General features: G+C 44.0%; 1 protein-coding gene across 1 annotated transcript in view; it reads right to left on the bottom strand.

The window, feature by feature from the left end:
• Positions 1-15,866, bottom strand: part of BMP7 (bone morphogenetic protein 7) — a 114,792-nt gene that overhangs the window by 18,734 nt on the left and 80,192 nt on the right. The window contains exon 2 of the mRNA XM_060230747.1: positions 13,612-13,804. Coding sequence (XP_060086730.1) covers positions 13,612-13,804 — 193 coding nt within the window. The remainder of the gene's footprint in view (positions 1-13,611; positions 13,805-15,866) is intronic.

The following is a 15,866-nucleotide window of genomic DNA, read 5'->3' as shown; positions in this document are numbered from 1 at the left end:
GGCTCTGCACGAATCCAACCTCGAAACATCAAGAGCAGCGTCAGCGGTTTTCTGCGGCCTGCAGGGCCCAAAACCCAAGTGTGGGACTGCACAGGGACCACGAAGAAGATAAATGAATTCCTATAAGACAGAGAAGATAGTTCCTGCATTATGGGTTGATAATCTAATTTAAACACAAACAAAAGGGGAGGGAGGATCCAGACTGAATGAAACTGTGAGGAAGAGAAGGCATTTTGTGTTGGATACAGGACAGCTAAGAACATAAGGCACTGGACAAGACAATGGCCACATGCTGCAGCAGCACTATGGGCTAGTCCCTTAGCAGGAACACAGACCCCTACAGGCGTATGCCTGCTCCCTCCTTCCCAACTCACCTCCCTGCTGCCAAGTCAGTTGAGGCCCTCAGGCCCCAAACACTAAGCTAGACATCACTTCCTGGGAAAGAACAATCCCAGGCAGAAACAGAGACCCGTCAGACTATTAATCATGACCTTTCAAGTGATCAATCAACTGGATTAACTTTCTGCCAAATAAAGAACCATGCCCATGTTATCTCTTCCCTCAAACACATCAGACCTCCTGAAGGAATGTAATTAAGGGTATTTGAATTTTCTGCCAAACATCTCCCCCCATGCCCAGCTCAATAAGGTAACTAAGACCTAATCTCTGCTTTGATACTTTTTCTCTGTTCCTGTTCCGAAAAAGTTCCCAGGACCCTGGATCTCTCTCTCTCTCTTTCTCTCTTCTCATATTTGGTCAGTATAGCTGTTTACCTGTTAGCACACCTTGCCCCCTTCCTTCTTTCGACGTTGGGGGTGGGCAGGAGAAAGTAATCTTTTGTTTTGAGACCCTATGGTTGAAGAAAAATTTGTCCCCAAACTGCATTTTGACCTACTCAATACTACTTTTGTTTTGTATATTTTAGGGGTATTTGTGTATGTTTGCACCTGGAAGTCAAGTCAACTTCTGGTGAATGACCCCTACTGGAGGCCTGGAGGATATTCAGAGAGGTGGCTGAATAGAGACTGCCCCTGTACTCCCGACTGGGTATTTCAAGGATAGTCTCCTACCCAAGTACTAATCACAGTTGACTCTGCTTAGCTTCCAAGATCTGAGGACATCAGGCTTGCCTGGACTATGCAAATCATCTCTTTTTTTGATCAGCAAAGTACCTGCATCTGAACAACTCATTATATTTGCACACTGAACACAATGAATTGCTGTAGTGTGTTGTTTAAAATGTCTACAACACTTCCAGAAGCACTGCTTTTTTCCCTGCCTGCCCTTTTTTTGCCCACAATCTTCCTCAAGTTCTTTTTTTTAACATTCTAAATTGAGCGCTATAGCGGTAGACCAGTTGTCACAAGGTGACCAATAGTCTCCCCTCTATAAAACAATCACCATGCTGTTGTCTCAGTTTTCAAATCTTTCACTTTAGAAATGGCACATTAGGCAAACTTAGCAGGTTTAAACAGTATTTTGATTTATTTGAACAAACTGGCAGGGAGGGGAATCAATATTTACATAGCGATTTGGAATTGGTAGACAGAAAGATACATATAATCACAGAACTGCCTCTTATGTTGCTGAATAAACAAGAGACTTTTACACTTAGGGCTGTTTGGTTTTCGCTGAAGGCTTTACAGATGTTACAATGCTTTCTCTTAGTTATTACTTGTTCTAGATTTCCTTTTGAATTTCACACTTGTTAGTCACACAGGCTTGAGAATGTACTCAGCTTTATCCCTTTGAAAGACAGGGCTTTCCAACTAGACCCTTTTCTCTGGCAAGATCGTTATTACCTTCTCTTTAAGATCAATAACCTAGTGTTTTGACACGTTTAGGGGCCTTTCAATGCCACTTCAAACCATTTGCCAAATCCTTATCTTCCAAATTGACAGTCTTTTCACACTGGATATTAAGCTTAAAACTGGAAAACTAATTTCACTGTCAAGTTGTGTTTCTTTATTTTGCACACAGAGACTGTTTATATTATTTGACCAGTCTCCCCCAGAGCCTCTCTTTTTTCCCAAAGTGACACCACACTGGCTCTGAAACAGACCCCACTATTTTTTTAGAGTCTTCTCACACTAGAGAATCTCTCAAACCACCATTCTCTTCTCCATCCACTCTCCCACCCTCCAAGTAACTTCCAACTGCCTATCACACACTTCTCTACAGTAAGCTACAGTTCTCCAATAAGAGTTCCATGAGCAATCAATCAGGTCATCCACTCACTCTCTCCCAAGCAGCACTGCCTATGAGCATGCCTCTGCTTGCTGTACATCACACCAGTATAGTGCTACAGGAGCACCATAGAAATACACTGAGATTGCGGTGTTGTTACCTGGATACAGGAGAGAAGTAACTCACTGAACAGCGGATCCTCAGGGCATCAGTGACTGGTGTTAACAGAAGCTGCTAATCAGAGCCACAATTAGTATCTCAGTGGTGCCAAAGCATATCAATGGCACTATTGTAGCACTTAAGTGCTCTACTGGTATAGCGCTATAGCGCGCAACTTAGAATGTTCAAAAAAAGTTCTTTAAGGAAGACTGTGGTGAAAAAGCATGGCACTGTTTGAAACAGCCAGATCACTTCAGAGACAGCTCATTAGTGGAATGAAATTCACTGTATGAAACCTCTGTCTTTGTATCATTTTACTCGGAAATGGGCCAACAATTGATAACATCCGGTTTAGAACGGTAAAGTGAAAGGAGCCAAAGCCTCCGATTTCACTCTATCTGCATTCTCAGTTATTCCTACCAAACTTGTTGAGGTTCTTAACCATTTTGTCACTTAATATTGTTTCCAGGCAGCCCCCCCCCCCCCCGGGCTGAAGGTGCTTCCCTTTACGCTGGGTGCAAAGTTTAACAGGACAACTCCCTTCAGCATGAGGGTGAGAGACTGAAGAAGGAAGGTTTCTTCCTTAGGTTGCTTCAGTTTCATTTGGGTCCAAACTGGAACATGGGTCAGAAATTATCATTATGATGCTCCATGCCTTTACAGTAGGTAAAGTCTTGTATTACAACATCAGAGAGATAAATGTCCACTTCCCACAATTCAATGGATCATGGAGCTTACAACTTAAAAACAGCTGAATGTATGGCATATAGATGGAATTATATTTTAGATATATGGTGTCCAATAATTTACTCTCCAGCAATGTTTATTTATTCAAAAGAGTGTCAATATGGTTCCACCTGCATAGTGGAACTAGCCTAAAAACACTGTCCTCTAGAGCAGGGTTTCCCAAACTCCCCCCCCCCCATGGCCTGGTTATTTTTACACTTCTCCTTCATGGCCTACTAAAATTCGGGGCTGGAGCCAGGAGACTTTGGGGGTGGAGCCAGGAGACAGGAAAGCCTGTCTCTTTCTTCTATAGAGGTTTCCAAGGAAAACGGAACTCAGGCTTTGCAGCCTGTGTCAGTCTTCAAGCCTAGCTTTTCTCTGCAGAACAGAGAGACAGGAAAGGAAGGAAGCAGAGCAGAGCTCATGCTTTGCTGGGGGCGGGGCTAGCTTTGGCTTTTCTTGTGACCCGATATTGAGGCTTCTGTGTCCCGGTACCGGGTCGCGACCCTGCAAATGGGAAACGCTGCTCTAGAGGGAAGTGCTTTCTACCGAGAGCTGGGTGAGTGAGAAAAGAGGGAGTGAACTTCAAGGAGATGGGAGAGAAGAAGCTGAGGCATTTTTTGCCTGCTGATGGTGTGGAGAATGTGTAAAGGAGTTCTTAAGGAAAACAGACTGTGGAGATGGAGAAAGAAAATTAGCCACCTTCTGGAGAGAGCTGAAAGAGTGTAGCTTCTCGGTGACTGTGAGGAAAAGTGGCTAAAAGACTTTATTTTCTTCTTGCCCTAAATTTGGGACTACCGTTATAATTTTAATCCACGCTGTTCATTAAAGCTCCCAGTCTGACCCTTCTGTTTCTCTCACCTTTTAATAAACGTTATTTGTTTAAATGTGCTCAGGTTTTGAATGGGGCATCCACAAAACTGTGACTGCTCACCAGGCCCTTTTAAGACAAAATGGGTTACACTTTTATAGAAGCTTATGTGTAGACCTGCCACCACGGTTGTCACATTTATATAATGAATAATAATATAAGAATCACAGTGTATATGTGCCCCTTGACTACAGTAGCAGTGAGGGAAACAGACACTACCACCTTGCTTAAACTGAGCTCCAGAACACACCCAATTCTCTTCTGTACCTGGGAAAGACCAGCTGTAGTAGGCATTTTTTCCTTCAGGTAAAAGCTGTCTGCCTTTTCTGGAGTAGCTCCTGGTAAGATTCTGAGGAACTTCTGGTACCTCAGGTAGAATTATTTCCCCTGGCGAGAGTGAATCTTGTAGACGACAGTGTTTCGAAAACTTTCCGGTGGTTTTCATAAAGGAGACCACACAGCTTGTTAAGCCAGGTTTCTAGGACTGAAATTCACCCTCAAGCTCTTAAGTTCTGACCAAAAGTTGACTATGCTGCTCCCACAGGAAGCAAGGATGGGGACTAGACTGCTCCTGGACGTTTGATGTGGAATTTCCAGAGGTGAAAAACTTTCATGCTTCCTTCACTGTTTGACTCAACTCATCTCTGTCACCCACAAACCATCACTGTTTTTCTTTTAAATGGGTGGGGGTCTGACTTGGTTTCTTACCCCCACTTCGCACCCCACGCCGGCAGAGTAAAGATTAACCACTTCTTCAAATCTACTGCTTTTTTATTATTAACCTTACTCAGAAGCAGCCAGCCTTTAAAAGAAAATTCCCAGGCCCACACGAACGCATGATGCATTCAATTGCACGCCATGAGTCAGCCTGGGAAATTGTATAATGTGTTTTGTTTTCCTGCAGTTAGTTACAGTCCTGTGCAAACAGCAGGCCTGCAGGGGAAAACCCTCCGCAAGAGAGATCAAAGGGAGTCATCCTTCCCGCACACATTTGAAACATTCCTGCCCTGGTGTCCAATAATTTACTCTCCAGCAATAATGGATTAACACTCCCTCTCCTAACCTCCAGCAAGCAGGACACAGAGCCAAACGGAGCTTGGAAGAAGAGCATCCGTGATCTTCATGTCACAGAACTCTCCTTCCAAGTTAAACAAATCACTCGTCCCATCTGGTTTTTGACTAGAAAATGGCCTTAATTATTACTAATTCGGTGCCATGTGCACAGAAGACATAAGGCAATGCACAATCGAGCAGCATATCAGGGTAAAAAAATAAGGCATGTTAACAACAGGATTTCTAGAACAAAGTTAGACGATGCCCTCGTAGCCAAGGAGTCATCGAAACGGTCCCTCATGTTCTTCTGGACTGCCCTTTCTATAGCAGCCCACGAGCAAAATACCTAGATGCTCTGCTCTCTGACCATCAAGGCCTTTCTGATAATGCCAAGGTCCGCTTTTTACTCCGCGGGAAACACAACTTTGTCACTACTCACGTTGCTTGTTTTTTACAGGTTGCGATCCGAATCAGAGAGGCTTTTACTCATGCATAGCCCACAGCTATTTTATGTCATTTAACTTTTGCTGTTTCTTTTTTATTATATTATATTTTTATCATATTTTTATTATATTTTATGTCATTTAACTTTTGCTGGTTTTATATTATATAATTTTTATTATACTCTATAGTGTCACTGCTGGTTTTAAAGTATACTATATTCTTATATTAATGCCAATAAAGGTCTATGATGACGTGAATAAATCTTTGTTAGTCTTAAAGGTGCCACTGGACTCTAAGTTTGTTCTGTTGCTTCAGACCAACACAGCTACACACCTGGATCTATTTAATAGGATTTCTAAGCAGAGGGGCAGCTTTCTCTGCCCTTCAGTGGATTTAGCCCTGTGATTCCCTGGGCTAGAGAAGCATTTTAGATCACTTTATAGCTAATCCTGAGCTATCAGGACTTTGTAGGGTTGCCAGTCTCCAGGTGGCAGCTGGAGAGCTCTTGAAATTACGACTGATCTGCAAGTAAAAGATTAGTTCACCTTGAGAAAATGGCTGTTTTGGAAGGTGGACTCTTTGAGCACATTCACACTGCACTAAATAATGTGTTTTTGCAACTGGATTTTTGCTATTCTTACACAGTAAAAATTCAGTTGCAAAACACATTATTTAGTACAGTACGAATGCACCCCCAGTCATTATACCCCATTGAAGTCCCTCCCCTCTCCAAATCCCACCTTTCTCAGATTCTCCCCATAAAATCTCCAAGTATTTCCCAACTGAGAGCTTGCAACCTTAGTTTCCAGTCTATATTATGCATACAACTCAACTATATCACAGACAGAGTTCTTACATGTGTGCAATAACTGCAACAGAACCGAGTCTCAAATCCAGCCTTCTAGCTTTCAAAGCAGGAACCTAATCTGGAGTCCTCAACTGAATTGCCAGTCAGTGGCTGGTATCCAGTGAGAGACTGATGACAGGGTGTATGTGGCCTAATGTTCTTTCCCCTCCAACAAGGCCCTCGCTCTTGAACTCCATTATGACTTTTTGCTTTCCTCTGAACGTTACACCTAATGCATGTCCTATATTAAATTTGGGTCTATCAGAGGTTTTTTGCCTTGACATTCTGCTGCAGTGGCATATACTCATGCTCCCACACCACTGTGGCAGAAAGCAACAGAATTTCCGACTCCCCAAAGTCGGAAATGACTGGTGCTTGCACAGGGGGGCTTTACCTTTTTACCATAGTCCATACTTTATATTTAGGATTTGTATGTTGTATATATAGTTGTGCACAAATGACTGGCAATTACTAAATTGTTTCTTGTTGTGTCTGGAGTGGTGTACTTTTGATTTGTATTCTCCATGCTGCGGTCCTTTATTTTGACTACTCACCTGAAGGTTGGCGATCCCATAAGTTTCATATAGCTTTTTAAAAAAATCTAACAGATAATATGCTTGCTGCACAATATAAATTGCCTTTCGAACTACTGGCAACAAGACTAAACAAATATTTCATTTTGTGAGCTGCACACATTTTTAATTGCAAATGTAGTCTAAAGCAAAGCTCCTCCTTTTTAAAGGAACATAAGCATTCTAGCCATTCCTGGGGAAATCTGTTCCAGCTCAGATTTTCTCCCCATCACCTGAGCCAAGGTCAGCAGGAGGCTGAGGGCCTTCAAAGTACCAGCAGCATATTCCTTGCAGAATGAATGAGCTTTCCTGGGGTGCGTTCAGACGTACCATTAGTGGCGACACAGCTCCGTCTCGCTGACGGATTAAATATGTTCATCCAGACATCCACATCAGCAATCGATCATCATCCGGGGTCAACCCGGCTTGCTGTGGATCAGTGCCGCGTTAATTTGATAGTGCAGAAAGTCCGGCCCTTTTTCACAGAAGTGGCACACGATTGGTTCTTTCCTGTTTGAACAGCTCACACGCGATACTGCCCCTTGGAATGTTTACCGCCCCTCCCACTTTTTTTTTTTTAAAGCCCCAGCAGACATGCGCATTGCCAGATCATCCAGGAATCTGAGGTGACGCTTCTGCTTCTCCGATCAACACAGGATCGGGGGGGGGGGGGGGGGGGGGGACGTTATCCCACTATTCAGAACAGGAAAAAAATCTTTTTTTTTCAAATGTGGAAGATTTCCAGATATCATTGTCACTGCCAGTTTCTAGAAAAGTAGTTCCTGGCAGTCCCCTGGTTTGAATCGGCAACATTAATTCCAGAAACTCCCCCCCCCCCCGCCTCTGAAGCAATGTTTGATTTCCCCACCTCCATACAGTTGGGCGCATGTTCAATGGACACCCCCCCCCCACCCGGGAATCACCATCTGATCATGCATGCTCCAAGAAAAGAGCGTGATAGTATTGGATGTCTGATCCCTCAACAACAGGATGAGTCGCATTCTTGGATGCTCGTCTGATCGGCCCTGCATCAAATCAATATTCAGCGGTTCAAATTTGAGCGCTACACACCCACTTTTAATGTGACGTGTGAACACACCCCTGGAATCCAGGGTGAACCAGGAAGTAAGGCAAAAAAGCTATGAGACTGACATCTCTGGGTAAAGATTCTTTCCCCCTAAATTATGGTAGGAGAAGGGATTTAGAAGCAAAAGAGGAAGCTTCTTTCCCAGGCCTTCTCATCTAATCAGGGTGAAACCCCTTTAAAGTTGCAGGCTGTAAGAAAGTCTTCTTGAGCTTGTAGCAGTGAAAGCAATTAAGAACACAAGAGCCCTCCTGGATCACACCAGTGGTCCATCTAGTCCTGCATCCTGTCTCACAAAGTGGCCAACCGGTTCCTCTGGAGGGCCAACAACAGGGCATAGAGGCTGAGACCTTCCCCTGATGTTGTCTCCTGCCTCTGGGATTCAGAGGTTTAGTCAGGGGTGGAATTCTAGCAGGAGTTCCTTTGCACATTAGGTCACACACTCCTAGTGGCTGTTCAGACGCACAGTATAATCAGTTGTCGGTGCTGTTTCATATTGGATTAAAAGTGGCTGATCAGACAGCAACATCTGCCTCCTGGTATTAACTTGTAGTAGCCCCCCCAATCCTTCTCGGAACCAGAGTATTTTGTTACCTGCTCCTTTGCAGTGTTTTTTGAGCTCTCCAGTTTCACCTCATAGTTTCCCTATCTGGATAGTTCTCAACCAACTTCCAGATGTCTGAAGGCTGTCCCGAAGCAAAAGGAGCCTCAGACATCTGGTTTACGGTCGCCATTTTTTTTTTTTACTGCTTAGCGACATGTGCATACCTGCATAACCACACAATGTTTAACCCATGTGCATGCGTGCATGTGTGCACATGTGCATAATACGCACATGCACATACTAGTGGAGAAAAAAGAACTGCATGGTGGATGGCAGAAGCCATGGAGTGATTTGAATTGCAGTATGGCAGTCCGATCGATAATATCCAGAACAAAGATATTCGGAACAGAACCAGGTCAGTTTAACACAGACTCAACATGCTGTGTGAACAGGGCCCTAATGAAGCCAATCCTCCTGGAGCTGACAGTAGGTCCTGTACTAAGAGCCCTGTAAGCTCTTGGGGGATCAGGGGTGTGTGGCCTAATATGCAAAGAAGCTCCTGCTAGAAATCCACTTCTGGGTTTAGTGCCTCTGAATGTGGAAATTCCCCTCAGTCACCAAAGCTAGCAGCCACTGCTAGACCTATCCTCCATGAATCTCTCTAATCCCCTTTCCTGTGGCCAATTGTACTTATTCATTTGTATCCAGACTCCCCATGAGTCAGCACAGATCTCAACCAGAGGAGGATTTTGCTTTTTCCTGAGGGTGACACTTGGTTCACTCTGTATCAGTAGCTGACCTGAAGGATGGCTGATGCTTGTTCATGTCCACGATGTGTGATCTAAACTGTGTGCTTAGGAACTGTGGAGAGGAGAGGGCCAATATGCACAGGAACCTCCTTCAAGACCAGGAGATGGAAGATGGAATTCAATGGACCTTCTGGTCCCGCCAGGCCTCAGATGGTGTGAAGTTATGGATTAGTGTTGTAATTCTCCTATACCTCATCTTCACTTTGCTGAAAAGCTGGAAGGCAGGGAAACTTTCGTAAATAGCCACCACATAGCCGAAACCATCCTCCACACTCACAGCCACTGAATGGCAACATCTGGAGTGGGTATTCAGAATATGCAATCTGTAATCTCCCAAACAATAGGATGCATATCGGGAACCTCTGACTTGGGCCATCGGACAAGATAACAATATTCATGGCTTTGTACATAACCCTTTGGAATTTTAAAATTATTCTTTATGCAGATGATCTTTCATTGTTTATGTTCTGCAATGCTTCGGTGGGGAGGGCGGGATATAAATCCAATAAATAAATAAATAAATAAATATTTCCATCTTCCATTCCTGCATTAAAGAATACGATTAATACCTTTGGAGATTTGTCAGGATGTTCAATTGACTGAATGAAATCTGAGACACAATATATCACCACTAAGACACAATATATCACGGAGCAAATTTGCTTATGGACATTTACAGTGGTGCTCAGATGTCATTATTTATCTTGGAATATTGGTATTTTTGTATTTTGGGAGTGTGTGTGCACACAGCAGGAAGTCATGGTAGGGTTGCCAATCCCCAGGTGGGGGCAGGTGATCTCCCGGTTTGGAGGCCCTCCTCCCGCTTCAGGGTCGTCAGAAAGCGGGGGGAGGGGAGGGAAATGTCTGCTGGGAACTCTATTATTCCCAAAATATCCTCCAAGTTTCAAAATGATTGGACCAGGGGGTCCAATTCTATGAGCCCCAAAAGAAGGTGCCCCATCCTTCATTATTTCCTATGGAAGGAAGGCATTGAAAACGTGTGCAGTCCCTTTAAATGTGATGGCCAGAACTCCCTTTGGAGTTCAACTATGCTTGTCACAGCCTTGATCTCGGCTCCACCCCAATTTCTCCTGGCTCCTCCCCCAAAGTCTCCTGGCTTTACCCCCAAAGTCTCCTGGCTTTACCCCCAAAGTTCCCAGATATTTCTTAAATTGGACTTGGCAACCCTAAGTCATGGCGACCTCTGGTGACCGACCTCTACTGGGGGGTATGGAGGATATTAGAGAGGTGGCGGCTTCTGTCCTCCCAGCTGCTGGTATTCTAAGCAGGTCTCTCTTCCAAGTACTTGCCAAAGTTGGCCCTGCTTAGTTTCTGACGATCTGATGATATCGGGCTTGCTTGGGCTATCCAGGGCAGGGCAGGAATACTGATTCCTAGAGATACAACACATACGACTATGCTAAATTTTAACAAGCTAACTGCTGGTATATCTTTGGATTGGGATGGATGGGGAAACTTACACTTGTCTTTATGGGGCGAAGTAAATACACTCAAAATAAATTTTATACTTGGGATTATTTATATTTTATGTGCAATTCCTTTTCATGTACTTTGTAAATGTATTTATAAAATCAATATGTTGTTTTGCAATTGTATGTGCGCTTCCTTACCACCTTAAAGAGGATGCAACTCCCATTCAAAGAAGGAAGATTTGGTGTTCCTGATCTTAGTTTCTATGAACGCATGAACATATGAAGCTGCCTTCTACTGAATCAGACTCTCAGTCCATCAAAGTCAGTATTGTCTGCTCAGACTGGCAGCGGCTCTCCAGGGTCTCAAGCTGAGGTTTTTCACGCCTACTTGCCTGGACCCTTTTTAGTTGGAGATGCCGGGGATTGAACCTGGGACTTTCTGTTTACCAAGCAGATGCTCTACCACTGAGCCACTGTCACCCCCCTATCACCAAGCACTCTAGTTAATTTGTACTAATTACTGGAATCACTCCTTGCAGTTGGACCATTGATCCTGGTCTCTTTTGGAAGCTTCTTATCTATCTATCCAGGGCTTTTTTGGTAGCAGGAACGCCTTTGCATATTAGGCCACACACCCCTAATGTAGCCAACCCTCCTGGAGCTTACAGTAGGCCTGTAAGAAGAGCCCTGTGCGACTGCGCAAGCCTGGCAAAGCAAGTTGTGTTGCAGAAGGAAAAAATAGAGAAGGAGAAGGAAGCAGACTTGCTTGTGGGTCTGACAGGAGGCAACAGAGGGCCTGATTCGGCTCCTGGGCCACATGTTTGACACTGCTGCTTTAAAATATACTTTGGACACGTCCAGTCATTCGGTTTTTCTGGAAGGAAGTTACCGCTCATATCATTTTTGTATTAGAAAGTTCACTAATGTTTGAGGCTGCTTATTAAACCATCTGCCCATCTCTTAAACCAAAGGTCAACGACAATGGACCCTCCATGCCCTTACTACAGTTAAAAAAACTTTTATTACAGCACTGGTGAGATAAATGCCACTTACTGTAAAAGCAGATCTGTCACCAGTGTTATATTTTTGCTTCTACTTTATATATAGTCCCTCACCCCTTTAAGAATTAATCGCTGGCTTTTGAGGTCCCCCTCCTTCTTTTCCTTCTGTCTTTTCTTTAAAGATTTTGTTAAATTAAAAATGGGATGTATCCTGGTCCTACCATGCCAATCCACTGAGCAAAGTTTATTTACTATTTATTTTTAAAAAAATTTCCCCACCTTTCCTATTTGGCTTATGTTTGACTCTTCTGTTGGAGGAAGAGCCCCTGATTTGGGAGAAAGCTCCTTAGACTTGAAGAAAGCTGGATCCACCCCAATGTGTCATAAAAAGATTTTACTCAGATGCTGGATTGCTAATTTGCACCTCATCAATGAAACCAGCTTATTCACTCTGTAAACAGCCACTCTTTTAGTTCAAGTTAGTTATGAGGGAGGTTATGACTGCTCTCTTGAAGTATTTGAAGGGCTGTCACTTAGAGGAGGGCAGGGAGCAGTTCCTGTGAAGGAGGAGGAGGAGGAGGAGGAGGAGGAGGAGGAGGAGGAGGAGGAGGAGGAGGAGGAGGAGGAGGAGGAGGAGGAGGAGGAGGAGAAGAAGAAGAAGAAGAAGAAGAAGAAGAAGAAGAAGAAGAAGAAGAAGAAGAAGAAGAAGAAGAAGAAGAAGAAGAAGAAGAAGAAGAAGAAGAAGAAGAAGAAGAAGAAGAAGAAGAAGAAGAAGAAGAAGAAGAAGAAGAAGAAGAAGAAGAAGAAGAAGAAGAAGAAGAAGACGACGACATTGGATTTGTATCCCATCCTCCACTCTGAATCTCAGAGCGGATTACAATCTCCTATATCTTCTCCCCCCACAACAGACACCCTGTGAGGTGGGTGGGGCTGAGAAGGCTCTCACAGCAGCTGTCCTTTCAAGGACAACTCCTACAAGAGCTATGGCTAACCCAAGGCCATTCCAACAGCTGTAACTGGAGGAGTGGGGACTCACAATAATGGATTTACATTAAGAATGGGAAGGTACCTGTTGGATATTAGGAAAAACTTTTTTTACAGTCAGAGTTGTTCAACAGGAGAATCAGCTACCTAGGGAGGTGGTGAGCTCCTCCTCTCTAGCAATCTTTAAGCAGCAGCTGGATGAACACTTCTCAGGGATGCTCTAGGCTGATCCTGCATTGAGCAGGGGGGGGGGGTTGGACTAGATGGCCCTTCCAACTCTCTGATTATCACTTAACACCCATGCACTATGTAATCACTCACATGTGTGAGTGGGTGGTCACAGATCAAGAATGACAACGTAGCATTTCATATCATATCTTCTCACAACATCTCAGTCTCAACACTTCCATGGCCTCAGTGCATAAATTCAGAATGAACCTCCAAATAAGGTTTTAAAAAAAGGTAAAGGTAGTCCCCTTCGCAAGCACCAGTCATTTCTGACTCTGAGGTGATGTCACATCACAGTGGTTTCACAGTAGACTTTTTATGTGGTGGTTTGCCTTCCCCAGTCATCTACACTTTCCTCCCAGCAAGCTGGGCACTCATTTTACCGACATCAGAAGGATGGAAGGCTGAGTCAACCATGAGCCAGCTACCTGAACCCACCTTCCACCAGGATCAAACTCAGGTCGTGACCAGAGCTTGGACTACAGTACTGCAGCTTACTGCTCTGTGCCACGGGGCAGTTTCCAAATGAGGACAGAGAGCTAAATAGGCACATGTGGGGAAACAGCCCCCCAAAATCAAATTGCTACAGATGCTTGTATTTAAACTAAGTATTATTCATCATACTGGCTCATACTGGGTGTTCTTCCCCACCCCCCTTGAGGCACTCACCTTCCTGGGTGTTCTTGGAGAACCTGGTAGACACTAATCTGGAATGTTTCATTATCAAAGCGTTCTCTGATGTAGTCCTTGTAAATCCGAAACTCAGCAGCTGTTACTGCTTCACCCTCAGGGATCCTGGAGAGGTCAAAGCGGAACTCTCGGAGATGGCTGCGTTGGTGATAGAACTCCCTGTCATGCTCCACTGCAAAAAGAGCACAACCCATCCATTAGCACCGATGCTTTTTAGTTCCTCCAGAATTACCATTGTCAGATTTAATAGCAAACCGACTGGCCCCTATGCAGATAATAAATGCAGCAAACCAGGCTAGACACATAAAATAGGGAGCACCTCAACCAATTTGAGAGAGACTCTAGGCATGCTGGGTAGAAACACAAAATAAAAACACACAAGAACTGCCTGCTCAGGATTGAAAATGCTCCTGAAGGGATAGAATACTGAAAACAGCTGAGCACTTGATAGGATCCACACATCAACAGATATTGAACTATCAAAATAATTCACCTAGATTTCCCTGTACAGAAAAGAAAGTTGAGGAGACTGAATCTATACCCCACCCCACTCGGAGTCTCCAAGTGACTTACAATCTCCTTCCTCTTCCTTTCCCCACAACAGACACCCTGTGAGGTAGGTGAGGTTGAGAGAGTTCTGAGATAACTGCTCTTGAAGCAACAGCTCTGAGAGAACTACGACTGACCCAAGGCTGCAAATGGAGGAATGGGGAATCAAACAAGGTTTTCCAGACTAGAGTCTGCCGCTCTTAACAACTAAACCAAACAGGAGGTATATGATTATGAAATATCCAAGAGTGTATGGATCCAACCCAAGTGAAAGGGGGGGGAGGGGAAAGAGAGCAGGGAGATCTGGAGGGGGAAATTTTGAACATGCAAAATTGTTCCTCCCTGGTCTTATGGGCTGTAGGCTTGTATCTGCAGATGAACTCACATCATTGTGGAAATAAAAGACAGTTAATATGGGAGTGAGATGCTGATTGGTACTACATGTAAGTACCAGGGCTTTTTTGTAGCAGGAACTCATTTGCATATTAGGTCACACCTCCCTGATGTAGCCAATCCTCCAAGAGCTTACAGGGCTTTTAGTACAGGGCCTTTTATAAGCTCTTTGAGGATTGGCTACATCAGGGAGGTGTGGCTTAATATGCAAAGGAGTTCCTGCTTAAAAAAAAAACCCTGCAGATAACTCATGGAATTAACCAGAGCAGGATGGATAGAGCCCTCAGTGACCTGAGACATAAAAGGAACAAGCACATAAGTGTGGATGCATCCTATAGCACACTGTGTAGGTGAATCTAGTGTTGAACAAGTCCATCTAACGCTCAATGGAATTCCAATGTATTAAAATATTTTCCTGCATCGCCATTCCCCATTGCAAAGGATGGAAACAGACAGCCAAGGACCTGTTTTCAGACAAATCAAAAGCATTACTAAGAGGTGTAATGTGTACTTAGAGATTACCACTACTTATTGGTGACTCAAACATTATGGGGGTCATTTGGAGCAACGGACACTAGTATGTGAGTCACAGAGGTCACATAGCCAGTTGCAGGACCTTTGCAAACAGAAAATAATAGTGAGAACACTGACGTTTTTGTGCTTACCACTAGTTTCCTTGCGTCACTGTAACCCACCACACAGGCGTGCCTTACTAATGCCTCATCAGTAACTCAATAACTTTATAACCACTTTTTTGGACAGTGATTGTCTCAGCTAAGTCAGTATTTCCCAAAAAATGAGTGCCAAGGGAGCCCTAGATGTCAGTCACCAGACTGAATACATTACAATGTGCTAAAGGCATCCAAGCTTTTTTTGGAAATCCACGATATGCTGAGCATCTCAGTTTCCCCACTGGTATTCAATGGATCCTTCAGTGTACTCTGCCAAGCCTGACGGAGTTTGGATTGCAAGCTGGTGTAGCATAGCATTGAAGACACTGAGCTATGAACCAAATCCACAGCTGAAATCTTGCTTGAGTCGTGATTTAGCAGATGGCCTTAGGCAAGCAGGCATCTTTCAGCCTTACAAAGGGGAGGATCCCATAGGGAAGCAACCAGTTTTGGGTTGTATAAACCAGCTCTGTCACTTTAAGCAATTCATTCAACACTTGTAAAGCATTATAGTGCTTCGTAGATTCTGGTGTTTGGCACAAACATTTGCCCGGTTTTGAAAAACTGTATGCATTTTAATTCTCACTTTTCCAGCTTCTGGTTTAATGCCCTGTGTTCATT

Source organism: Heteronotia binoei, chromosome 2 (assembly GCF_032191835.1).
Source record: "Heteronotia binoei isolate CCM8104 ecotype False Entrance Well chromosome 2, APGP_CSIRO_Hbin_v1, whole genome shotgun sequence".
Classification (NCBI taxonomy): domain Eukaryota; kingdom Metazoa; phylum Chordata; class Lepidosauria; order Squamata; family Gekkonidae; genus Heteronotia; species Heteronotia binoei.
This window is presented reverse-complemented; position numbering and strand designations above follow the sequence as displayed.